Consider the following 24,501-nt stretch of genomic DNA (forward strand, 5'->3'; position numbering starts at 1 on the left):
TGATGGATTATTTAAAATGTTGCACTTTTTTAATTGAAACCTGGACTTCCAGAGAGAGCATGCATACCCCAGAGACTGAGGATGTCCTGTAGATGCCATGTGATGAGACAGCAATATGAGCAGCCCAGCATGTTGTATTCAAGAAAGGACAACTTCACTTGTTTCAAAGGTCGTTTAAGCTTCTGTGCAGATCATAACCCAGCTCTTTAACTTGGCCTGGTACCAAAAAGGTAATCGGTGCCGTATGTTTAGGAAGTGCTGATTATAGCGTATTTGTTAATGGTTTAACTCATACAGAGTTCAGCAGAGCCTCCCAATTACTTCAAAGGCTCTGAATCAGACCTTGATGCATGTTCTTATGTTTGAGTGGAGCCTGCTTTTCTTACCAAAGGTGAGGTCTCTGTGAACTGAAGGCAAAGTTCTGCTCTGGTTATTCATTGTAGTACAGCTGGAAACAATCAGGCTTCACTTGGGCTCCTTTTTACTCACTGAACTTTGTAAAAACCTTTTTTTGTCCCATTGCAGCCCTTCAGAGTACAGAGAACCTGACCTTTGAAATGATGATGACTGTACCCAATGCAATGTAATGTCTCTGCAAGAGCCCCAAACTTCTCCTTCTACACAGCTGTATGGCAGTAACCAGCAGTGGATTTTTGCTGTCCAAAGTTAAAGTAGTGACCAAACCTCCAAAAGCTGTGTCAGATGGTAACAGTCCTTTAGAAAGAGGGACATAACCTATGTGCTTGTGTCAACAGCTCAAGTGATTTTTAGTTTTCTTTTAGTAACTAGTAACTTGTAGCATGCTGGATGTCAGTGAATTTAAAAACATAGACTATCTAGAAGCTGCATACTGTTATTCCCATTAAAAGTAGGCCAGTGTTAGGTAGGATTTCTCTCGCATACTGCTGCATTCAGACCTAGTCATTATGAAGCTGGTATTTTGTTAATTTTGTCAGAAATAGTTAAAAATACTCTGCAGTTGTCATACTGTTTCAGAATTAAAAATAGTGGTTTACTATAATATTATTTTTTGATAAATGTACTTTTTTATTCCTAGCATATTCCTGAAAACAGTTGTTGAAAACTTTGAATCCGTGCTTGGGAAGACCCCTAATAAATGGAAAATAAACTGTAGAAATTAAGTTAATCCAAATATAACAAGGTATTAACAGAACATTTATGGCAATATATAATTACATTCCTATTAAATTATTGACAGAAAGGTGTTTGTGTCTGTTAGATATTTATTTTTTTGAGCGGGAAAAATCTTGTTTTCCAATTAGATGATGCTTTTTGTACTGAAGTATTACATTGTTTGTGGAGGTATTAGGCAATTGCAGTTATTCCTGAAAAAATTTACAAAATAATTCTCATTTCAGAAAATAAGAAATTTATTTAATGAGTGGTATTATTGACGTCTGTATATCTAATGCAGTCTGTGAACTTCAGTAAAGGTAAAGCAATTGAGCATAATCTTATCATTTAGATTGGTTTGTTTATAGTTGTATAAGTTTCACGTGAGGTAGCAGCTCCGATCAAATTGCTATAAAGTAAAAGTTAAACTGGCTTGCTCTGTGGAGAATCGGTGCCAAAAATGGAAAAATGTTTAGCTGATACATAGTTTTTCATGCATACTTCCTATCTCCCTAATAAAATCTCAGTATTTCTGTGTCTTATTAAAATGAAATTCTCAGCATACATATATCAAATCTTAAGTACTTACTCAGAAGTCATACCGAAACTCCTATACTTAACGATTTTCCGCACTGTAGAAAGCACACTGAAAAATTGTTGCTGTCTCCTGTTTGTGGTTTCATTCTACGTTGGTGACTGATTACTGGTGAAAAGATGATACAGGACATTTTGGTCAAGCATTATACATGGACTTTTCAAGCATTAAACCTCTCCCCAGTTTAATACTGCTATTTTTTCTGACTATTAGAACAATTAGGAGTCTAAACCAGCTAAGGAGTAACAGTTAGGAGTTTAAGCCAAGAGATAGTGATGCATTGGTCTGAGATGGTATTTTTCCAGTAAAGTTAGGGAAAATTACTCTAGCTTTTCCGAAATTCTGAGATCTTTTTCTGGAATGTGCATTCTGCCCTCCCCCCCGCCACCCACCCCCGCCCCCATGCTCTCTGACCCTTTATATCCTTGAGAAAAAGCACTTTCAGCCAGTGGACTGGAATGGGTTGTCAGGTTTATCATGGATTAGAAATAAAGGATGGTGGCATTTTTAGCCAGATCAGGTGGAGGGGTGCTACTGGTTTGTCAAGGGAGAAATACGTGTTGAAGTCGAGTGGGTGAAGATAGGTATTAAAGCAAAAAGATGCTGACATGGGAAATATGAGAATACACTGACTGTGAAAAAACATAGTCTAGAGGTTAAGATGTAGTTTCTTGCTGGGGGATGTGATTCTGAAACACTGTTCTGGTTTGAGTTTGGTTGATAAGTGTAGTCACCCATTGTGGCAAAGGACTACTCACAGTGAGCTAGGAGATTCGTCTCAGACCTCTTGTCTTACAAGAGTGGGATTCTGGCCAATGGTCCTCACTTTCTTCATTTCACAGTCTTTGAATTTGCATACAGTTCCTCTTGGTAACATGGTTATTTGGGTTTATGTGTTTGTCTCTGAAAGATAGTCCTAATTTATGCTGAAGGGAAATTTATGTTTCTCTTACGCTTATATTCCTGAAGTTGATCCTCACTATATGTTCCCGGCAACAGATTGGTTGCTGGATGGGATAAATAAATTGAAGGCTGTAACTGTCTGTGGGGAACCTCATGTGAAGAACTTCCACTGGAGCATAACTTTATTACTGGTTTGCAGTAGCACCCTCTTCTCTTGCTGGAAAAGCCAGCAGAGGGAGGTACGGTTGCGTTTGCCAAAGGAGGCATTACACATCGTCTTGTCATAGAGAAGAAATGCCAGCTGGGAAGTACCCCTGTAGGGCCTCGACACTCAGGATAGCCGATTTTTGCTGTCTGTCATTCACTGTTCATTGCATATACCAGTTTTCACGCAGGTGTTTAATTATTGCTGTGGTTGCATGTTCAACTCAAGGCTCTAGCTCCCAGAAGCTCATAGTAGTTTGAGTATTTCTGTGTAACGAAGTGAGTTTTAAGAGAAAAGGGAGAAGAAAAGGGTTACTTTTGTTTTTCTGTTATTTTTGAACTTAGTTTGTCTTCTCCTAGTGTTTTTGGAAACCCATAAAATAATTTAAAAGGCATTCTTCTATATGTCACTGCACATTTCATTTGATAGATTTTGCAGGGAATATTTAGAGTCACTAATTTGTCCTAGATTTAATATGAATCCAATTAATTCAGGTCACAGAGCAAGAAATAGAACTGACTAGAAAAGTCAGTTTCAAACATTATCTTGACATGTTGTTGTAAGCCTGTGGCTGTTTTATGGGAAGAATGGGAAGAAAAGTAGAGCAGGAGAATGCTACTAGAATGTTTAGCTAATGACCGCTATTATAAACGATTGTTATTAAGATTCCTTAAATATTGCATCTTACCATGGTGTTTTCATCTCCAGTGGAAATTCTGAATGCCTCTTTCCTACACAAAAGTGAATGTTTCTGTGAAAATTTCAGCAAAATCAACAGAAGCATTTTCCAGTAATAGAAGAACAGTGAATATGTTCTCTTTCAACTCTACTTTCATTTGATCAATTGCATCAGAGAGAAAGAAAAAAAAGAGACTGAAAGATGGTAGTATATTCGCAAGGGAGGTGTGAAAGCTGGTTTTGACTTGCGTGAGATACAGTTTTTTGAAGACTTGCATACATATGAATCACTTGTGATTTATATTTCATCCAAAGACAACGAGACAGTCAGCTGCAGTATGTTATTTGCATGTAGCTGAGGTACCTCTGATTCGTGCCCGCAACTAAGGCCTCAGCTCTTCTGGAGCACAACCCGTTAAAGGTGTCTGTGGAAACAAGATCACTGAGACTGCAGTCGATATTTAATCACACCCTAGTGAGCAAAAAGTGAGCACTGGATAAAGCTGTGTCTTGCAGGTAGACCACATGGATGAAGGTGGGTGCTGATTGTTCCCTTTACTGCGTTCTCATTTAGCACAGGAGCTGGCAAATGATGAAATTTGACGGCATGTAATATTTTTTTTTTCTGCAGCTGTGAGAGATAAATTTCATAGGGTTGGACGTGACTTCTTAATAAATGTGAAATCCTTGCTTTCTTAGCGCTCACATAGACCTCAATACTAGCAAGCTGTAAACTATAAACTACAGGTAGGGGCTTATGTTCATATAATAGTGACAATGTTTACTGGAACAACCCCAGCCACCTAAATAGCTTTGGAGGAGTCGGTATGGCCCCCGCTGAGGAGTACAGCAAGCAAAGAGGGTGTATGGTATTGACTGTAAACTGTTTTCATGTTCTGTCTGCTTTGCTGTAGGTAATAATGCACTGAGAGCAAATAATGCAAGCCAATAGCACGTGGAAAAAAATAATGGGAACTTATTACGGATAAATGTAATTGCACATTTCATGCTTTGCTTTTTGTAATCAGTCTGTCAAGTCAAACACTAAAATACATTAATTAAACACCAGTTTCCCATAGAACTCAGTAGGTTGTTTGCCGCCCTTAAAATATTGATACCATTATCCAGGTTGCTCACAGTCCAGTGTGGATCAGCATTTGGCAGTCGCGTTGAGCTGTGATTACTTGAATCTCAGTGGACTGGCAGTGGAAAGCAGAACATGCCCCATGGCTGCGGGCTGCCTGCTGCGTTACTTCACTGGGCCCGTAGCAATTAAGTCAAATCACGCTGAGGAGCAGTGTCTCCTTTAACTGCGTAGTAACTGTTCAGGCTTTGGGCATCTATGGCCTTGTCCATCAAGCACTATGCTTTTGTGGTCTTTTGAAGAGCTCCTTGGCCCTAAGCAAGGGAAACAAAACATTACCTTGTCTAGCAGAGCAGGAGCGCTTAGGCGAGAGACACGTTGTTATTCAGAAAACATACTCTGGTTTTGATAGCTTTTGTCAAAATCGACGCTGAAGAGGAAATGAAGGTAAAAATAAAAATATTTTCTAAATACTTAATCCAGAAAATGTCCAGCAAAAGCAAATCTCAAGCCACATTAGTAGTAGGATTTTTTTTCTTTTGTATTGCTTTTAATGTACTTCATTAATGATTTTGCAGAACCAGGATCTTTACCTGTCTATACAGTGTGTGGACATATCGTGCCCTGTATCATCATGAGATTTCAAGCACTTTTATAAAGGTTATATGTATCACATAGTTAAATCTACTTTTGACATTTAATTTAGGAGCATCCCTGGGGGGAGTTAAATTCTTACGCAGTCAATGGAAAGAGGGAGCTGCCTCTAAGGCTCTGATTTAGGTGACTAAAATAACCTGAGGTACATGACGTGATACTACCTGTTAAAACCGTGCTATGTCCAAATGATATCCCACTTGTCTACAACCTCTGTAGAGCCCTCTCTTCCCTATTTTGTCACTTGTTTGTTCCAGTTTTCTCTTGCTTTTGTTTTGTGTATGAAAATCTCTCATATTTATCTTTTGACAGATAATGCTTTATTTTGCCTTCAGCTTGTTTTCATATAATCTGTTTCATACTGGTTTTGTTAATATTGCTGTACTTAAGATATATACTGTCTCCCCAGGGCGTTGGCTGTATCTGCTTTCCAAGTAATATTGTGTATATAATCCCACTGAATTCCAATTATATCCGCCAATCAAAATTCATGAATCTGTACAGTTGCTGCCTTCTAACTACACATTTCATTCTTCATTATGAAACTTTTGGCAATGTAACTGGCAGCCTGTAATCAGCTGGAGTGCAGGAATTTTGAAGTGTCGGGACTGTGAGAAATAATCTGTGAAGCTACAGCACAAATCGTCTTGTTTTGGTGACTGTGGTAGAATCACAGGATGGCAAAAAGCTAAGGAGGTGGACATGGGGCAGCCACATGCAGTGTAGGTAAATTGGTTACTTTTGGAGGTGATAGTCAAAGTTCAGAGATGTATAGCACCAAGAACAATTTCAGAGATTAAAAGAGCAGATTACATAACACCAAAGTAGTAATAATTTAGGCAGATAGGAGCTGGGTGACCAGACATGGGTTTACAGGTGGAATGTCAAAGAGGAGAAAGCTTGCTCTCCATGTGCCAGCAGGCCACTGTAGGGAGTGCATCCATGGTCTCTCTGTCCTCCTCTCCCTCTAGACCACCCTCTGGATGATAGGTGTATACATAGCTAGTAATTACTAAAAGATTTAATAAAGACATAACCTCCTTATTCTACTCGCAGTTCATCACGTGATGTCTTTAACTTTCTTCAAAGTTAGGCAGAATCACCTTTTAGGAAAGCATTGTTTTGTCAGAAGCAGGTATTTTGGCTCAAAAGGGTTCATCTGGATAGTTTCCTTTTGCCTTGTGTGTTTTTCAGGCAGCCTGACTATGCGTTGTCCAGTGTTCTCCACTGCTCTTAAACTCTAATTTGAAAATGCTCCAAATTTAATTATCGTTATCTTTTTTAATTTAAAAGATAGGAATGCTCTGTTAAACTGAATGGTCCTCTAGTGTTTCTGAGGCTGTACGTGCATGTGCACTCACGAAGTTTTACAAAGAGCAGAGGCAGGCACGCAGAGATGCTTTATCAAGAGGTGAGCTGTAGCACAGAAGGAGCACATAGAGCTGGGCTGGGGCTTTCTTCAGAGGGACAGACTGGCCCATGTTGGTTCCCAAAGAGTTCCCCATGTAAAATTAATCTGCAAGAATATTAGCATGTGAATATTAAAGCTTATGAACTGATATTCTTGCTGAATAACTTTCCATAACTAATGCCGACACATTGAATGGTTTTCGATACTCCTATAAAAAAACCTGCTTCTGAAATGTGATTTTATCAAATAGTTGGTATATTACTAGATCAATGAAGTCAGTTACACATTCCAACATAATGGTATGTAAATTAAACTAAAGTTAATTTTACATTTTCCTCAAGCAATGAGACTACATCCTGATAGATATTGCATTTTAATTTTCTTTTGGTTGATCACATATATTTTCTTTCTCCTGTTACTTTCCATACACAATATAATTTCGTAGTGCTGACAGCCTATATACTAAATACCACAGTGAAACAGAGGGAACTATATTATTCTGTATATACTGACAAATCTCTTTGGTTAATGTGTGTTCACTAAAGTTAAAATAGCAAATATTGTTAAACCAGGGGAAAAGCACAATGAAAGTTATTCATATTCTTTTCTTTGCCAGTGTTATGCATGTGCCACTTTTGGTTTTTTCTTTCCTCTAAAAATATAGTTTTATTGAAATAAGACAGGAAGAAAAAAACCTACAGCATAAAAGAGCAATAGCAGTAAAGATATTTGTTTCAGTGCAGTTTCAAATGATGAGAGAGCCTATTTCTTTTTTGGGGCAGCGAAGAGAGTATTAAATGCTGTTCTCTCTTTTCAGTTAAACAGCAGCATTAAAGATAAAATAAAAGTTTAAGAATTAATAATTTGTCCTTCCTTAGCCAAATGTCCTCCCACATTTTCAAAGTAATATACAGAGAGGAGGAATTTTAAAAAAATGACCAGCTGGTTTTTTTACCTCCATTTCACAGAACTGCAATATTGTACTTCATAATTAGCTACATTATGAATCAAATTGGAAAAACCACTTAGGGAGCCTTTACTTAGAGACCTTGTAGTCCACATAGCCTCGCAGGAGCATCAGTCGGGACGGAAAGTGCTCATCCCCTGTCAGTGGATGGTTTGTGTTTGAGGAGCCTCAGCCAGTTGCCTGGTTTTTGCTTATTATCACTTTGGTGCTGTCAACCTCCTTAGGGCTGGAAGAATCCAAAACTGGCAGCTCTCTGCCCCCAGAGGAGCATCACTGGGCTGTGTTTGAGGTGCCTGTAAGAGCTAATGAGCCAAATGGCATCTCTGTGTGGGGCTTTGTTGAGAGAGAGCTTTGGCCGGGATGGTTGCCTCCAGGATGCCAGTCCTTTCTCCCCTGTTTCTGTCTCAGGGTTGCCTCTTCCCTTTCTCAACTCTAGGGCTGCCTTTCCCAGCTGTCCCAGCTGTACCCAGTGACCGTGGATTATTTATCGCCATGACCGCTGCCATCGAGCTGGGCACTGATGGTGGTGGTTGTGGCTGTTCCTCCCCGCTTTGGCTCCACCTCAGAGCAGAGGCATCTGGTGCCGAGCTGCGGGCTCTGGTCTCAGGCCGTGCTGGAGGGACAGCTGCCATCCTCTTGCTGGTGTCCCCTTTCTGGTGTCCACTTGCTGGCCAAGGCCTTGCCGCTCTGCTGGGCAGGGGCTGGTGTTCTCTCTCCATGATGCGGCATCCCTCTTGCCCTCCAAACCTGGCTTGTGTTTCAGGGGTTAACCAAACAGCTGTCAGAAATTGAGCCGGACAGACCCCATATGCATTTTGACCCCCGTATGCTTGTATGTGCCACTTCTTACTGCTTGGGAGAAACTTTGTAGGATCAAAAAAAAACCCCAAAAGTAAAAACCTGAAAAATCTGTACATCTAATAGATCAATCCATTTTTTCCCACCCTTCTCCCCTCAAATCACCTCAAAACAGTTTTCCTTGACTAACCCATCATTAGAAATTCTGATTTTGCTAGGCACTGCATGCAGGGAAACCTTAAGGCAGGGGAGGGCTTTTCTCTTTCAAAAATAAGAGAAGTGATGGGTATCCAGATTGCTTTTATCATTAGCACTGCCTCACATCTTTACCTACCGAGTCATTGCTACAGCAACGCAATATATAATTATACATATTTTCAAGTGTCAGGGCTTCTCATTTAAAGCTTAACTCAGTTTTAAATCCATGTGGAAAGGGAAGGCCTTTAAAATACTTAATAAATTCTAATCTTAATCATATTCATCATTATTAAAATTGGAAATAGGTTGAAATACTTAAGGTAAGTGAAATGAAAAAACTAATAAAGGGCATGAAACACACTGGAGAAATGGAAGAATAATTGCAAAAGATTAAGAAAATTAAAATGGCAAAACATGAAAAAGCCTTTGTTTCCAATAAGCTTTTATTTAAAAGTTTTGCAATAGCTTAATAATATAAAAGGAGATTTTAAAAATGAATTTAATGTTAAGTGCAGCTGAGTGGTAAGAAATATTTAGATACATTAAAACTTAAACTCATCCTGTGTTTGGGCTTCAAGCGTGATTTAGGCCGTGTCCGTTCTTGAGGGAGTTGCTTCATCTGTCAGCAAGGAGACAACATTACTAGTGTTGTTGCTATTATTAATAATTATTAGTATTGTGGTAGTAGTAGTTTTCATAATAAATAGTGTCTAGGAGTTACAAGGTACTGCGGCTGAAGACACAAGCTTGCTCAGTCTTGTACAGGCAGATTTTTCTCTTCCAAAGAACGTGTGATCCAAATATGAAAGGAAGGACTCTTAAAATATTTTGATTTTAATTAAAAATTATAAAAATGCAATCAAAATGTTGGCCTTCTATTGTATCCTCCCCTTTTTTTTTCTGCTAGAGAAGGAAAGATGCCTTGCTGTGAATATCGCCTGATTATTGGAACATATTTGAGAAGTGTTTTTTGAGAGCTGTAGAGACCTCTGAGTCAGAGAGAGAGACATCATACCCCAAGAAGTTCAGGGAAATTGACTTTTTGTGTGGTGTACTGCACTAGGGGTGTTTGAGTGGTGCATTTCACAATGTAGTCTGTGGGAGATAAATATTTAAGAAATTGAATCTAGTAATTTTATTTTTATTTTAGGGATTACTTACCTTGACCATGCGGGTTCAGCTCTTTTCCCAGAGAGTCTGCTTAAAGCTTTTACTGATGACCTCAGAAACAACGTTTATGGTAAGTGCAAAACAGGGTTCCCATTAGTCTTCTCAAGTTTCCATCTAAATAGATCAAAACTGTGCCTCTTTAGTTGTCGGAAGAGTGCTCCTGTGGGTTTTTTAATACTGCTATAGAGTAGTTGGAAGATCAGTGGTTTTACAAAGGAGTCATAGTCCCTTTGTGCCACCCCCAGGCACCATGCTGGGGATAAACAAAAATGATGTAGCTCTGAGCACTGTTCGGTCTTTTTTTTCCCCCACATAAAATGCAAAACCAATTTCTTATGCAAGGACCAGAATCCAGAACCAACTCCCTTCTCAGTGAGAGTCATCACAGGGAGCTTATACTGTGGCTCAGTATAAGCATTTTATTTAGAAGAAAGCTTAGCTCAAAGATCCCAAGTGAATTTAGACAGGGCATAGGTGCTATACCTCTCCCAGACTATTAGACTTAGGTGCATACTCAGAGAAAAAGGATGTGTATTGACAAAGCAATCTTGCACATAAGAATGTGAGTAAAAATATCTACAGAATTGTGCAATATCTGGGTGGAGTTTTAGCTATTGCAGCTGTGGACATGGGCACTTCAGCACCACCTACAAGCACTTTATCCCCAGATCATCTACTTAAACATCTCTTTTGAACACTATTGTCTAGATGAGAACCACATACTGAATGTGCTTTTATACAAAGGCAGCAGCATCCATTGTTTAGGAGACATTGTTACTGTGTGACACAATTTACACTGGAGTGATTCATGCTCAACCAGAAAAAAAATATACTGTCCAGTATTATCTATATATGCTGTCAGTACTCTCACAGAACTGATAAAAATTTCTTATTGTGTGTTACTATCTGTGGCTTATGTGTCCTTTTTACTAGTTTTGTGTCTGTCTTGTGCTCCCAGATACATAGAGCAAAGTGATTCCTCACTTGGGAACTAGGTACCACTGCTTTAAAAGAAAACTGTGTTCACTCAAGCACCGACACACTTGTGCTTATCACCTGGGCGAGCCACTTGAGAGTTCTGGGTAGTTTTCATTTTCATGTGCCATTGTAGTGTCATTTCCCCCTCATTTTTTTTTCCTGAATGCTGTCAAGGCCAGGATCCAGAGCATGGATTTAAGTTCCACAATGAAATAGATGTTGTTCTTGATAGGGATAGGGTTTTTTTCCGTTGTAACAAGATACGTTGATTTGGTTACATTCAAAATATCCTATTCAGCTGCCTGTCAGTGATATTAAAATTAATGTTCTGTCACTACAGCCATTGTAAAGAGAAATGTATGCACTCTGATCTTAGTTATTTCAAACAACATTGGGCTCAACCCTTATAATAAGTACCATCTGTGGCAGGAAAAAATTAAATTTGTGAATCAATTGAGTGCTTGTGAATAGAAATAGTAGTGCTGCCAGTTTGGAGCAGATTTGCATAGTACCTATAATGCTATGGGAGAACAAATTGTATCTTTTTAATACTGCTTTCATCTAAAATGATAACGAGAGCTCTAGTATGGTCAAATCTCTTTTTTTTTAGTTACATCTCTGATACTCTGAGTGAAGTGACTGTTGTAGAAAATGAGTTCATTTAACAGACACAGATGTGAGTGAAGGGGGAGTTTGACTTGCAGTTTGGCTTCTTGGTGATAATCCACAGGCCCAAAGAACTGCAGTTTAGCTGTTGCATGTGTAAATGAGGGAAAGGAATGTAAGTAAGAGAGATTCTCACTTCTAAATTGAGAATATTTGAATTGGAAATTACAGAAATGCAACACCAGAGATGAAAAGTCTAGGTATTAGATTTTGGGGTTTGAGCTCTAAATTTATTATTCTTTTTAACATCTTAACTCAATAAATTTCAGCAGGGTGATTTTGAAATTTTAAAAATAGAGTAGCTAATATTGTATCCTACTGCAAAAACTGTATTAAATATAGCAGTTTTTATCTTGTTCTTTTTCCAGACTATTTAGGCATGTTCTTTAAGCATTTACTAATAGGAAAGTGTGCTGTGCCTGTGTGGATATTGATGTAATCTTTTTTGCTTAAGAAGATAAATTCATGCCCTTCTTATGTGCTGTCTTAATTGTTAATACATGCCTATGCTGAGCTGTGCCAAGGTGGCTACTAATTTTGCACTATAATTTATATTTTCATGAGCTACTTGAATTTCAGAGAGTTAAAAAAAAAACAGAGTTAGTCCTGGTGTCCAGTCATCAATGTCTGTTACCTCCAGGTGCTGTCTCTTCTAAAATGCTTCTTAGCTAGTGCACAAATACATTTATGAATGTGCATTCTATCTGTAGTTTTTCCTAGTACATTTGTGCATAGGCAGTTGCATTTTCTTTTTAAGGGAACTGTCTAAGTATTAGTAAGAGATCCAGCTGAAGTTTCAAGGTCTGTCGTAATTGCTTTCTTCTGTTATACGTCCCTTCTCTTGACTAACTGCTGTAAGGAGCTTCAGGGCATTGCTGTGAAGTATACGTTAAATCTTTCTTTGTCATCTTTTCAGGCTAGCTTGGTATAATACTTTCATAAAAGAAAAAATTAATAGCAAAATTGTGATTAATGATTAACTTCTCTATCTCTGTTGTCTCCTAGGCAACCCTCATAGTCAGAATATCAGCAGCAAGCTGACATATGACACAATCGAGCATGTCCGATACAGGTAGAGTTATCTTTCTTTCAGATTTTGTATGCTGCACTTCATAGTTTTCATTTTGATTAGGTCTGTGCTGTTTTGATGACTTTGATGTGATGTCATTTTCTGAGGATCATCTGTCACATCTAAAGAAAACACCTCAGTTTTAAACCACAAGATACTTGGACAGTCAAGTGTTGGACAAAGTCAGTCCTTTTTCTCCCAGATGCCCCAATTCTCAAAGTTCTGTAGTTAAATTAGTGCTGTAATATAAGTCTACAGTTTTAATTAAGATATAGAAGTTGAAATCTCAAAAGCGATTATTAGTAAGATGGTATGCTAAGATAGAAAGGTGGAACTAAGCACAAGGACACAGTTAAAATACAGATTAAATTAAACAGGGCGTAATGGCTTGTGAGAATTTATAAAAACCTTATGGGAATGTGTACACTGTTTTACAGCAGGTACTTACTTCTGTTGGAGTAATAAAATACCTTTTAAAGTAGTTTTAGTGTAATTTTTAAGAGCAAAAAGAAAAGGTAAAATTGAGCGTTCAGGCTTCTGGATATGGGCCAGAAAGTGAAATTAATCTCTAAATAAGGTATCCCCCTAAAAGTTCAGGATAGTGTGTGCTGAAAGTACACTTCTCACCATTAGTTTACACCATGAAGGAATATACAACTTAGGTACTTGGTTGTTGGTTTTAGGGATTTGTTTCAGGTAACTCTTGCTATTTTATGAAATACGTCTTTATTGAAGAATATGTATTCTTTGAGTTTATTTGCCTGCTTTTAATGGCCCTCTGTGCAGGGAAAGAAGTGTCATGGATTCCTTTTTGTTTTATCATCTTCCTTAACGAACAAAGATTTCTCCAAAACACACCACAGAATTCAGATCAATAGCAGTGGAACTATAGCATTGTAGTGTTCATAGTTGTAATGAAGAAAATCTGCCTTACACCTTTCTGGTGCTTTTTCTCTGACTCCACTTTTATAAGGGTGTAAAAAAACAAGTTTTCTAGCTGGCTCTAACCTGTTTTTCCCCCTCCCCCCGCCACTAACTTTCTGGAGAAAATATTTATATCTCTTTCTTTCAATACCCTCTCTTACGCTGCGCAGGATGACAACCTATTAACGTAGGGCCAAATGAAATGAAAACAGATGTTACCATCTATGAGGAACAGCCGTTTTCAAAAGCAGACACTTATAGCCAGGTACAGCAATACCTACAGCCCTGCAGAGTTTCCTGAGCATACCCGTGTTCTCTCATGCAGCGTTAACATTCTGGTTTCTGTTTATTCTCAGTGCTATTTCAATGTTGCCATTTAATCGTTCTTCTTATGAAGGCACAGTAGAAAGTGTAGCTGTTTCTAGAATAATTACTATTGTACTCTGCGTTCTTCATTGTTAGGGAGTAAGGAAATAGATCTCCACCATGTAACTTATATAGATTACTTTAAAAGAGCTGACATCTTCAGCTTGTGTTATTTTTGCATCCTACTAAATAAGCGTGAGACTTTTATAAGAGCAGGACAGGAGATAACAATAATTGTACCAATGTTTCTATGGGTTTTCTTTTGTTTTAAAAAAAGCCCTCTGCATCCAAATGAATATTTTCAGTATGGCACCTAATAGAATTCGTCATTTATCCCTATAGAAATTCAGCCATTATTCCCCAATAAAAATTTTAAAAGCATAGTCGTCAAAAAGGCGTAGTCATAGAAATTCAGGAAGAAAATGCCCCAAAACCACTGTCAGTAAGTCATCTATCTAAAAGGCAATAAAAGTATATTAAAAATCTATACTTCCATGCCATTGCAGCTAATCAAAATAAGCAATGTGACAAGACAGTGAGACAGGCAGCTCTGTCCTGCATCACAGCACATAGAGCATATTTCCTTAGCAAAAGAATAAATCAGTGGGTAGTTTCAGAAATCTTAAAATTAATTGCTTGCTTATAATTCTGCTTTTGGCACATGGCTGCAGCCAGAAGTATGGCTTTTTTTCAAGTGTTTGACCCAAGACAATCATCTTGGGGTCAAACTCTGCAAAAAAAAAGCCATATTGGGGGGGGACTCGTATCAGAGCGTATAGAGATAGGACGAGGGGTAGTGGTTTTAAACTGAAAGAGGGTAGATTTAGACTAGATATTAGGAGAAGAGAAGGCTCTGGGGAGACCTTATTGTGGCTTTCCAGTACTTAAAGGGGGCCTACAGGAAAGATGGGGACAAACTTTTTAGCATGGCCCGTAGCGATATGACAAGAGGTAACAGCTTTAAACTAAAAGAGGGAAGGATTAAACAAGACATAAGGCAGAAATTCTTTACTGTGAGGGTGGTGAGGCACTGGAACAGGTTGCCCGGGGAAGTTGTGGATGCCCCATCCCTGGAAGTGTTCAAGGCCAGGCTGGATGGGGCTTTGAGCAACCTGGTTTGGTGGAAAATGTCCCTGCCCATGGCAGGGGGATTGGAACTAGATGATTTTTAAGGTCCCTTCCAACTCTAACCATTCTATGATTCTATTATTTTTTTTAATTATTATTTTTAATGTGATTTTCTGATGAGATGACACAAGCAACTAATAAAAACAAACACAAAACTTAATTACTTGTTTATATTTTTCCATATTGGTGATAGAAGCATCAGAATAGACTTTCTTAATCTGGCAGTGTACACTGTTTCACAGTACAAAGCTGTATGATCATATTTGTTTGACAGACAGAAACCACTCTTGGAACATGGATTTGCAAGAAAATAATATAAATAATTAAATATTTGAGTCAATGGATGTTTTCTACGATTTACAAAATTACAGTAATCAAAACGGCTTACCTCTTGACCAACTCAAGTACAATAAGAGTAAAAATAAGTATTTTAGTCTTAAAAACATTGCATCTTTTTACTTGAAATGAACTGCTGACATATTTCTAACATTGTATCTCAACATTAACCATGAATGACACTGAGAAGAGGAAGTAAGATCTGTAATAAACCTTACCTAAATGTATTAAATGTATGCATCAAAAGATTATAGATCCTTTTTATGACTTTACTTACGGATGTGTGGAAACGCCATTGCTCCATTTCCATGCAGCTAAAGAACATGAGTGCAATATCTCCTTACGGTGCTGCAGACATAATGCAACTCAGAAATTCATTACATTGAGTATTAAATAACCCTTTTCCCATATGCAAGCATTTTACAATACTAGCTTTCTGAATATTTTAAAACATTGTCCTTGTAGATCTTACACTTGCAATATCAAATAGTGCTGCAGTGTCTTCTAAGCAGAGCCAGACTGAAGTTTTAGCGTCGTTTTATGTTTGTGGTGTGTTTAAGATATGCAACAGGATGCCTTTTTCATTTAAACACAGTGTTGTTGAATTTAATAGAGTTCTGATGTTCATCCTTGAACTTTCAGGTACTATGAAATATTAAACTTAAGCATCCTTTGGGAATTCAAATATATATTTAAAAAAAAGCAAGAAATTTCAGCTAAGATTTCAGCACCAGGCATCTCCTAGATGCTGGCAATATGTGTATTATAGAATTTTCTCACTGAAGCTAAAAGGATTTGGCATTGAGCTAAATGGGATCAAGTTTAAATATAGAACCAAAACGTGTATTTCTATAAAGGCGTCTCTCAAAATATGCCATCTAAGTGAACTATAAGAGGAGAATAATCTCTGTGGCCTGTGCAAAAAAAGGTGCATGGTCATGCACAAAATGTGAATGGCTTAGTATTTTAGAAAAATATTTACTTCTGTGCTAAAACACACAGGTGGTACTGGACTTAGGTAAGGAAGCAGTCTTATAAATGCTATTTATAATTTCATTTATATTGTATTTGTAGAGATCATTTCATGATAGCAAGGTAAAGCTGTACATTCCTTCAATAAGCATTGTGCCTTGCTTATGAAATAAGTTTCCATTCCAAGTCTTTTTTTTAAATTATCATGTTCTGAAATGGTGCTATGCTTTATTCCCAGGTTTAAGCAGTTCTGTGTCTGAAAAGAGTAATATTAGAACTGATGTACATGAATGTACATGTATGTACATGAAAATTGATTGACCTCTCCTACACAGTAAGAAATGGTAGATACAGTATCTGCTTAGTATTGATTTGTCCTTTGCAAAGGTCATCGATGGGAGACTGTACAGATGAGTGACATGCGAGTGCTGCATCCTGTCCTCCTTAATGGTACCTATCAACTTGAAAACCTTGTTTCAAAACTAGGATGGTTCATCCCCGTTGCATGCTCGTTTTATAACACCATTTGCAGGTGCTGCTTTTTCCTGATCCCGCTGCTCAGCTGCCAGCATAAGTCTGAAATACCACAGTTGGTGAAGTCTTGCAAAAAGAGACAGAGCTCAGTGGGGTGACTCTGTACATGACACATGGGAGAAGAATTAGATGATAATTATGAATAATGGACAGGTTTTTTTGGAAGAGCTTGATAATAGGCAAGAGGGGTGATCTTTTTCCTCATGGTTCATGAAATGGTTTTACATAGGCGTGCAATGAAACAATCCCAGTGTGCCCACTGTGAGCTGGCTGATACCTAGATGCTGTGCTCTTATGCACGGAGCGACAACAGAGCAATGGCTTTGGTGCAGATGCTTCTTGTTTCTCCTGGCCTCACCTAGCCTTTTATGCAACTGTGAGAACTTAGGTTTTTTTTATTCTTAGCACTAAAAGAAAAAAGATAGTGGTATGGATAGTAAACTTAAAATGAAGGCAAAGGACTTCGGTTTATAAATAGTTGTTTCTAGGAGTCAATCCCTTACTTTTGGTGAGTTTACTCTTTGCAATCCTATGCAAGGTAGTAAAAAGCTTCTGGACAGGGTAACAGGTACTGATATTTTTTAATGAGTTCGGAGACTGGTTTAAGAACCGACGAAATCGGTCTGATTACCTTTGGAGCTGTGCTCCTGGACTTTCATCTCTGTTTTAATAAATTCGTTAACCATTAACTTGATAAACTGAAGCTTTAGAAAGGAAATTGCTAATACTGTCTGTTAATCTTCTGGTAGTCACCTTTATAACTTTATGGTTTGTATGAAGAGATTGCAGTAAATAAAATTTGTACATTCATGGTCATGGTCTTTAATTAATCTTTGTTGCAAAGAGAGCCAAATCTGGAATGCAACATTTATTGAAAGAAATAAATATTTCAGTAAAATAAATTAAAATCTGGAGGTCAAGATTATTACTTTATGAACACAAAGGGTGAAATGCTTCTGGGCAATTCTGAATTTAATTTGTATGGGTGGTTAGAGGCTGTTTTGCAAAGAGGTCTGAAAAAGGGTGGATACGACCTTTAATTTTTTTCCTTCACAATTCAGAAAAAAACCTCAGGAATCTGCTTTTATAATGTGTCTGTGACAAAGAAGCAATGGAGAATAAGTCTAAAAGTGATCATGCTGTGCCACTGCTCTCTAAATAACATTCAGAGTAGGGAGAATGGTACAGGCTTACTTGGATTCAGGCCACCATGTGAGTTTGTGTTTTTTTAAATGCACACAGCCTCGCTGCCTCCTCAGCTGCTCTTTTGGCAGGGACCTGATGGCCTCTGTGTCCGCAGGGAAGCCTGCGAGAGGGCACCTGAGCTGATGAATGAGATATTCCAATTGGAACAAAATACATTAATAAAAATAGTGACATTTCCCCAATGCAAATTCTTTTTTTCCTTCTCTTCATCTCGTTGCCTCTTTCAGGGTTTATATGGAAGCTTTTTTCCCTCCCTCAGCCATACAATACTTGTAGAAGAAATGCAGTATTTCTCCTTCTTCTAGATGTGGAGTTGCTTCCTAAGGAGCAGTATAGTGAGACACCGGTCTGTGACTTTTCCGATAACACTTGTTGCCCTCACTGTTTAGTGAGTAGTAACATGGTCCTGTCCAGCTGTTGGGAACCCGAGCAGTCCCTTTGCTGGCTCCAGGGCAACCTGACAACCTCATTACTGGCCTAGATGATGGGTTTTTTTTTAATAAAGGCTTTTGGAAGACCAGATAGTTAGCAAAAAAAGTAATTTCTGCTGTCCCCTGTGCTTGACAACTTTGTTTTGACTTCAGTGCACTTCTGTTTCTCAGCATAAGTTATGTAGCATTGAAGAGGTGCTCCATTTGCTTCAAGTGAAGTTATGAAATTTTGAATGCCATCTTGAGTTATGTGTGTTGTCCAAAATTCAGCTGGTATCTTTTCTCATGTCTAATTTTTTTGAAGACTGGAGACACTTTCAGTTTTGCTCCACCATCTGAAACTTACTCAATGATCCTCTACCAGGAAGTGCATGACCTATGGAAGTTTAACCTATGCTGTTTGTATCTTCTGTTATATTTAACATCATAACCCTGGAAAAAGCCTAATTCATCTATGGTTTTAGAAGCACAGAGATCATTTATTACTGCACCATTTTAAGTAGTCTCTAATAATCTTTCTGTGAAGTTAGCAAACGCAGGTTTGAGCTCCATTTTGAATCTTATTAATTTCACTTGTAAAGCAATCTGAATACTTCATCTGTTGTTATAATTAAGTTGTTGAAGAGACACTACAGCATTCCCAAGGGCTTCCCCTGGTGGCATCTGTGTCTCCATGAATCTGAAATTCCTGGTTTCACTACTGCTGAAAGGCAGAGCTTTTTGCACTCATCCTTATATTTGCTACCTGAGCCCCACCTTGCTGCAGTTTTAACCAGCAGACTTCAGTCCTTAAACAGTCATTACTTGCATTATGAGTTTTTTTTCCCCATCCAAAAGCATGTCAATTCTGATTCTACTTACTGTTCTGTTTCCGCAGCTCTTTGGTCCTGTTTTTGTTGCACGCACTTCATGATCCTGACTCGATTTTTAGTCCTTTAAACAGTGGTATCCACTGAAATGGTTGTCACTGTGAACAGGGGCTTGCTAGTTCATGGCATATTATTTACATTTTAAATATGTATATATATTTCTAAACTACTGGTGAACTTTTAGCCTCCTGAATATAGTGATGTATTCAGGAACATCCTTTTTTTTTCCTCCAGAAGCAGCTGTGATCTGTAAGTAGTGGCAGCTTTGGGGGCAGGTGACTCTGCAGTGTTTGTGATTTCATTACTTTTTTTTTTTTCTCTCAGTTGTGATGTAGCCTGAGAATTATCTTCTGTCCCTGTTACACCAAGTATAACTGCATCTGCCTTCTCATCTCTAATAATGTCATTGGTTTTTATGCGTTCTTCCAGACTATCTGTAACTCATCTAGTCTTCTTACAGACAGAGCAAACATATTTGCGTTGCCAAACAACAGCACATGCCTTTAGCTCTCACTTTCTCTGATGAGCAGGTTATTTACAGCACCCTTCTAGATGCTGTAGTTCTAAATGCTAGGGTTTTTTTTCTCTTTTGCTGCCCTCTGCAACCTGCTGTCTTGCTGAAAGTGTGAAGGCCCAGTAAGGGTTTTAGGGTGCCAGGTTTCAGGACAGCCAAGTCATAAAGGCATCCCAGCTGATATGGTCCAAGAGTATGGGAATGCACATGAACTTCAGGGTTTTTGTGTCTCATCTCCTGCTGTTACATGGTATTTCTAATCTACTGTTGATGATCTTTTCCCCACTGTGAGGGACAGAAAAATGCCTCTTCCACTGCCTCATGAGAAGCCAGTGTCCTTTTGTTTCTGGTGTGTATGCTTTGGATTTTATGAAGACTCCCAAGGCTTGTAATGAATCCAGGGTTCACAGTCAATAGTGTTCAAAAGAGCTTTTCAGCACTCAGGCTTTTCTCAGCCATCCTCTTACCACTTCTTTTCATTTGTCTGTCTTTATCTTTTTGAAGGTGTTTAGTATTTCACTACATTTTTGGCACAATACTTATGGATGGTTTTGATCGCTTGATTTTTATCTGAAATCATGTAAAGACACATTTACAATAACTGTTATTACAGCCTGCCGTTTTAGCTCTTTGGGTATTCCCGTGCTTTCTAACTGGAGTAAGAAACTGTACAAATCTCTGAAGTGTTGTGGCTGAGGCAGTGTGTGAAGGCCAGGACTGAGCCTGGATTAAAACAGACCTCCTAACTCTACTTTGTTGTGTTCCTCCTATGTAAATAGTGTGCTACAAGTGGATAATTTCTGTATTATTGTCCATGACCGCAGCATAAACTTTGCCTGTTTTTATTTGTAACGAGTTAAATGTGTTGCAGTAATAGATTGAAAGGAGTTTGTAAATCTGTCAGCAGCAGATTACCTTAGCCAAGGAAGAAGCCTAAACAACCATGAAATAGGTCAGGTAACCAAACTTGCCTGAGCCCAAATGGGTATGAGCAGTTGCCCTCCTCCCTCCTACTCAGCTGACATAGCTGCTCAGAGGAAAGAGGGAGGCCTTCCAGTAGCACTTTCCAGCTGTCTTGAATGGCTATCTCTGTAAATGGAGTGCTGTTGCTTCTCTTCACGTCTCCCTCTTTCTTCTTTGAGTGGGAGAAAGTTTTACCACATGCCAGCCTTACAGGGCACAGTCTGGGCCATATGCATTGTCTGAAGGCAGTGCACGAGGGTAAATTTCTGTCAGTCAGTGAGAAATCCTTGCTGTGTGGGATAGAGTCCAGTAATGGGTATAATATGGTGCTTCATTTGTGAGAGGAAAGTAAAATAACCTGATGTACTTTATAGACACAGGTAGAAGTAAGAAAGCTCTATGGTTTTTCAACACATTGAGCCATACCTGTGAAAATTTAAAATCAAGGATACATAATGTAGCTCACAGTAGCAGGTCAAATGCAAAAGACTTCATCTGAAAAAGCATGGAACATTCACAAAATGCTCCAAGTTTATCTGACCATGTTTGCCTATTTAAACATCCAAATGGGATGGGATCGCTATAGCAAATAGTACTGGTATTTAGCGTTTGTAATGAACTTCAGAATGAGTTTGATGAAGTATGCTTTTAGTATAAATTGCAGTTAAGCTGCACTGCCAAAATGTGATATTATAGGTGGTATTCTTAACAATGAAGTGCAAATGAAATTCTGCCTGCTTTTAATTAAATAAGCACACACTCCACTGAGTTTTGGAAATTTAATTCTCTTAATCTGAAGTCTCAGGCCCTGAACAGCTATTGTAATTTGAAAGATAGCGCTGATACGTTTCAAGGCTTTTTGTACTTAACAAAATACTCGTGCTGTTTTCTTTTGTAAATTTGGGGCCCTTTTGATTTCTTCATGTGTGTGAAAAAGAGCTAAGATAACCTTCTTCCTGGTTGTGGTCCGTGAAAGTCAGAGCTGTAAGCATGAGTATCAATGAAAGAGCTAAAGCACCTGGATTCTGGTGTTTCCGCTGAGGGGTTGTGGTTGTCCCCTAGGGACAGCGCTGTATGTGAGGAAGGCAGGCCTGGCGACTCGGAGCCGTCACAGGCCTTCCAGAGTGGGAAGGGATTGACCACAAATTCTTGCTGGGAAGGTGCCCTGCTGTTTTTAAACAGCATGGCTTTCATAAGAGGCTGGAAAGCCAGGTGGCTGAAGGTGTTCCTATGGACAGGTCATAAGGCTTGAAGGAGATTCCCCTGACAGAGCCTCCGACTAGACGTAATAAGTTTAGGCATACTAGTGCTAATTACTTCGTTCTCAGTGTTGTGAGGAGATCTCCACAGCTGATTGAATAGAAGGGGGAAAAAAAGGAAAAATAACTGTCAACATTCATGTGATACTATGCTTTGAGTTATGTGCCTTTTGGGAGAAATGAATATATGCTTCATCCTTTTCCGCTCTCCCTAATTTCATTATTATATGATTCATGTTACTACAAACTAAAACAAAGATGGATATAAAGTTGTTTAAGAACAAGAAATACAATTTTATTTGACAAGGGTACATGACATGAAGTAAGGTCTTGTTAATTAGCTAGTATGTAGAAAATGCTAATGTTTCTTGTGTTTGGTATAGTCAAATTTAAATGTTTTGATGGTGGTTTTTGCATACAAAGATGTGCATTCAAACCATTTCAGAACATATATAAGAGATGGCAGTCTTTTTGAAAATGTTTGTATGTGTCATTTATGTTTTGGAGTCATCTCAGTTTTATTTTCACAGCCTGAAGTATTTTTTGACCTCCATTATAAGTAATTTAAAAACAGTGGCATATAACATTTTCTGTGGCATTGCTTGACTTTGATTTTCAAGTCTAATTGAGGTTTACTTGCAATGAATTTGAGCTCTCAAATCACTTAAGCCATTACTGTAGCAGAAGCATTCTGCCTTTAGGGTGTACTTGTATTTCTACATTAGCAGAATTGTGTTTTGTACCTGTACACTGAAATTCCCATATCAAACCCAAACAAGAGAAATGGAAATGAGATCCTCTTTTTTGCTCCCTCTTTCTACGTGGGAGAATTTTGCTGGAGTGGCTGTATTGATTTGTTATCATATACCTGACCAATGTGGCAGCTATGGCAGTAGAATTAGGTAAATATGGAATTAAGCATTTGGGGAAGCTATATTCAACATAACTTTTCAAGAAATCAGAGTTATAGTGCGCAATTAACAGCTTAATGGACCTTTACCTCTTCTAGCAGCTCATTTTAAATGAGACAGATTGCTTGGCAATGTTTAATAAAAAGTTTGATTACATACAGTGTGTAAAATGAAGACTTTAAAATTAAGCATATTCAGAAGTAATTTCTCTCCAGCACACGTGGGTCGCTAGAAGAAGAGAGCGTGTGTGAACTTGATAGCTTAGAATATAATTACTGAGGTGCGAAGCATATTGTAAGTCATTTAAAATTCGTGAATGGCAGCTCTGTGGGAAGGTTCAGTCACAGCAAAATATAAATGTTGCTAAAGTTGTTTTTACAACCACACTGAAAGAAATCACTGAAATGGTGATTTATTCTGCGTAGCATACAGATCACTGCCACTTTCTAGAAGGAAAAGAAAAACCAGCAAAATACTGTTTGGTGAACAGAGGCCATCAGACTTATCCTTCATTCATTCTGGTGTGGAAAAGCATTTGAAGACAGCTTTTAAGGGAGCTGCGAGATGAGTTGCGACATAAATCATACTTTACGAGCTTTGTTTGTGTACTGTTACTGTCTCCCATGGCCTCCTTCCATGCCTCTTCCGGAGGTTCACCCTTGGTACTGGAGCCAGCAGACTGGAGCTGCTGGTGACAGTCATTTTTTAAGTCCAGATGCTGGATGTGGTGCTGTGGACACGCACATGACGCTCAGTGACAGCTGTGGCAAAGGTGGGTAGTTTTTGGCAGGCAGTGGGGCAGGCAAATGGAGGTGGTCAAAACCACTGCTGCCAGACTCACAGCAGCTCATAATAATGGCTGTAGCGTGCAGGATGCCTATGGTCCCTGCTAGGCTGGTGTCCTGTCTCTGAAAATGGGTAGGTAAGATGGCAAGTACTCCCCTGGAACGCGCCCATCGGTCAGTGGTCTGAGTGGATGCTCAAATTGCTTGAGACTTGCACTGACTTGTTGATCTGGCGCTGGAAAGTCCAGGATCCTGGATATCACTTGGTAGAGAACAGCTCTCAGAAGGTTTTACGTCTGGGCACATAGTTCTCACCTGTCTTGTACATTATTCCCACTGTTAATGGTGTTGGGGGAGTTGTGGTAGATTGATTTTGGCTGTATGTAACTCTTCTGCTTTTGGGTCTAGCACAAGTGTGTTGCCCACTAAAAGCTACCGGTACAATGTGAAGAAGAAAATGAGAATCTTAAATTCTTCCTAGCAAATTATGAGAAGATTATTACTGTGTTATGCAACATTTTAGGGTCTGTTAGACCTATTAGAAAATGAATACGTGTTCCTCCGCTGCATTGGTAGTCACACTGACACTGAACTTTCTGAACCTACAGTGTTTGTAGTTTGATAAACACAATCTGTTATATGCTAATCGTATTACATTTACTTATTTATGTAGGTAATTTTAAATGGCGCCTCTCACCATTGTACTAGGTACTTTGCAGAAAAATTAAAAACATAAATTACATAAGCTACCTGCAGTGGGTACAGTAAACTAGGGCTGCTGATAAAAATGACC

The 24,501-nt window shown here is 38.6% G+C and overlaps 1 protein-coding gene across 1 annotated transcript in view; it reads left to right on the forward strand.

Annotated features, from left to right (window-relative positions):
* The window catches only part of MOCOS (molybdenum cofactor sulfurase), a 224,795-nt gene that overhangs the window by 15,521 nt on the left and 184,773 nt on the right, over nt 1-24,501 (forward strand). Inside the window, exons 2-3 of the mRNA XM_054192941.1 lie at nt 9,778-9,867; nt 12,447-12,513. Of these exons, the coding sequence (XP_054048916.1) occupies nt 9,778-9,867; nt 12,447-12,513 (157 nt within the window). The remainder of the gene's footprint in view (nt 1-9,777; nt 9,868-12,446; nt 12,514-24,501) is intronic.

This window comes from Rissa tridactyla, chromosome 2 (assembly GCF_028500815.1).
Source record: "Rissa tridactyla isolate bRisTri1 chromosome 2, bRisTri1.patW.cur.20221130, whole genome shotgun sequence".
In the NCBI taxonomy this organism is placed as follows: Eukaryota; Metazoa; Chordata; class Aves; order Charadriiformes; family Laridae; genus Rissa; species Rissa tridactyla.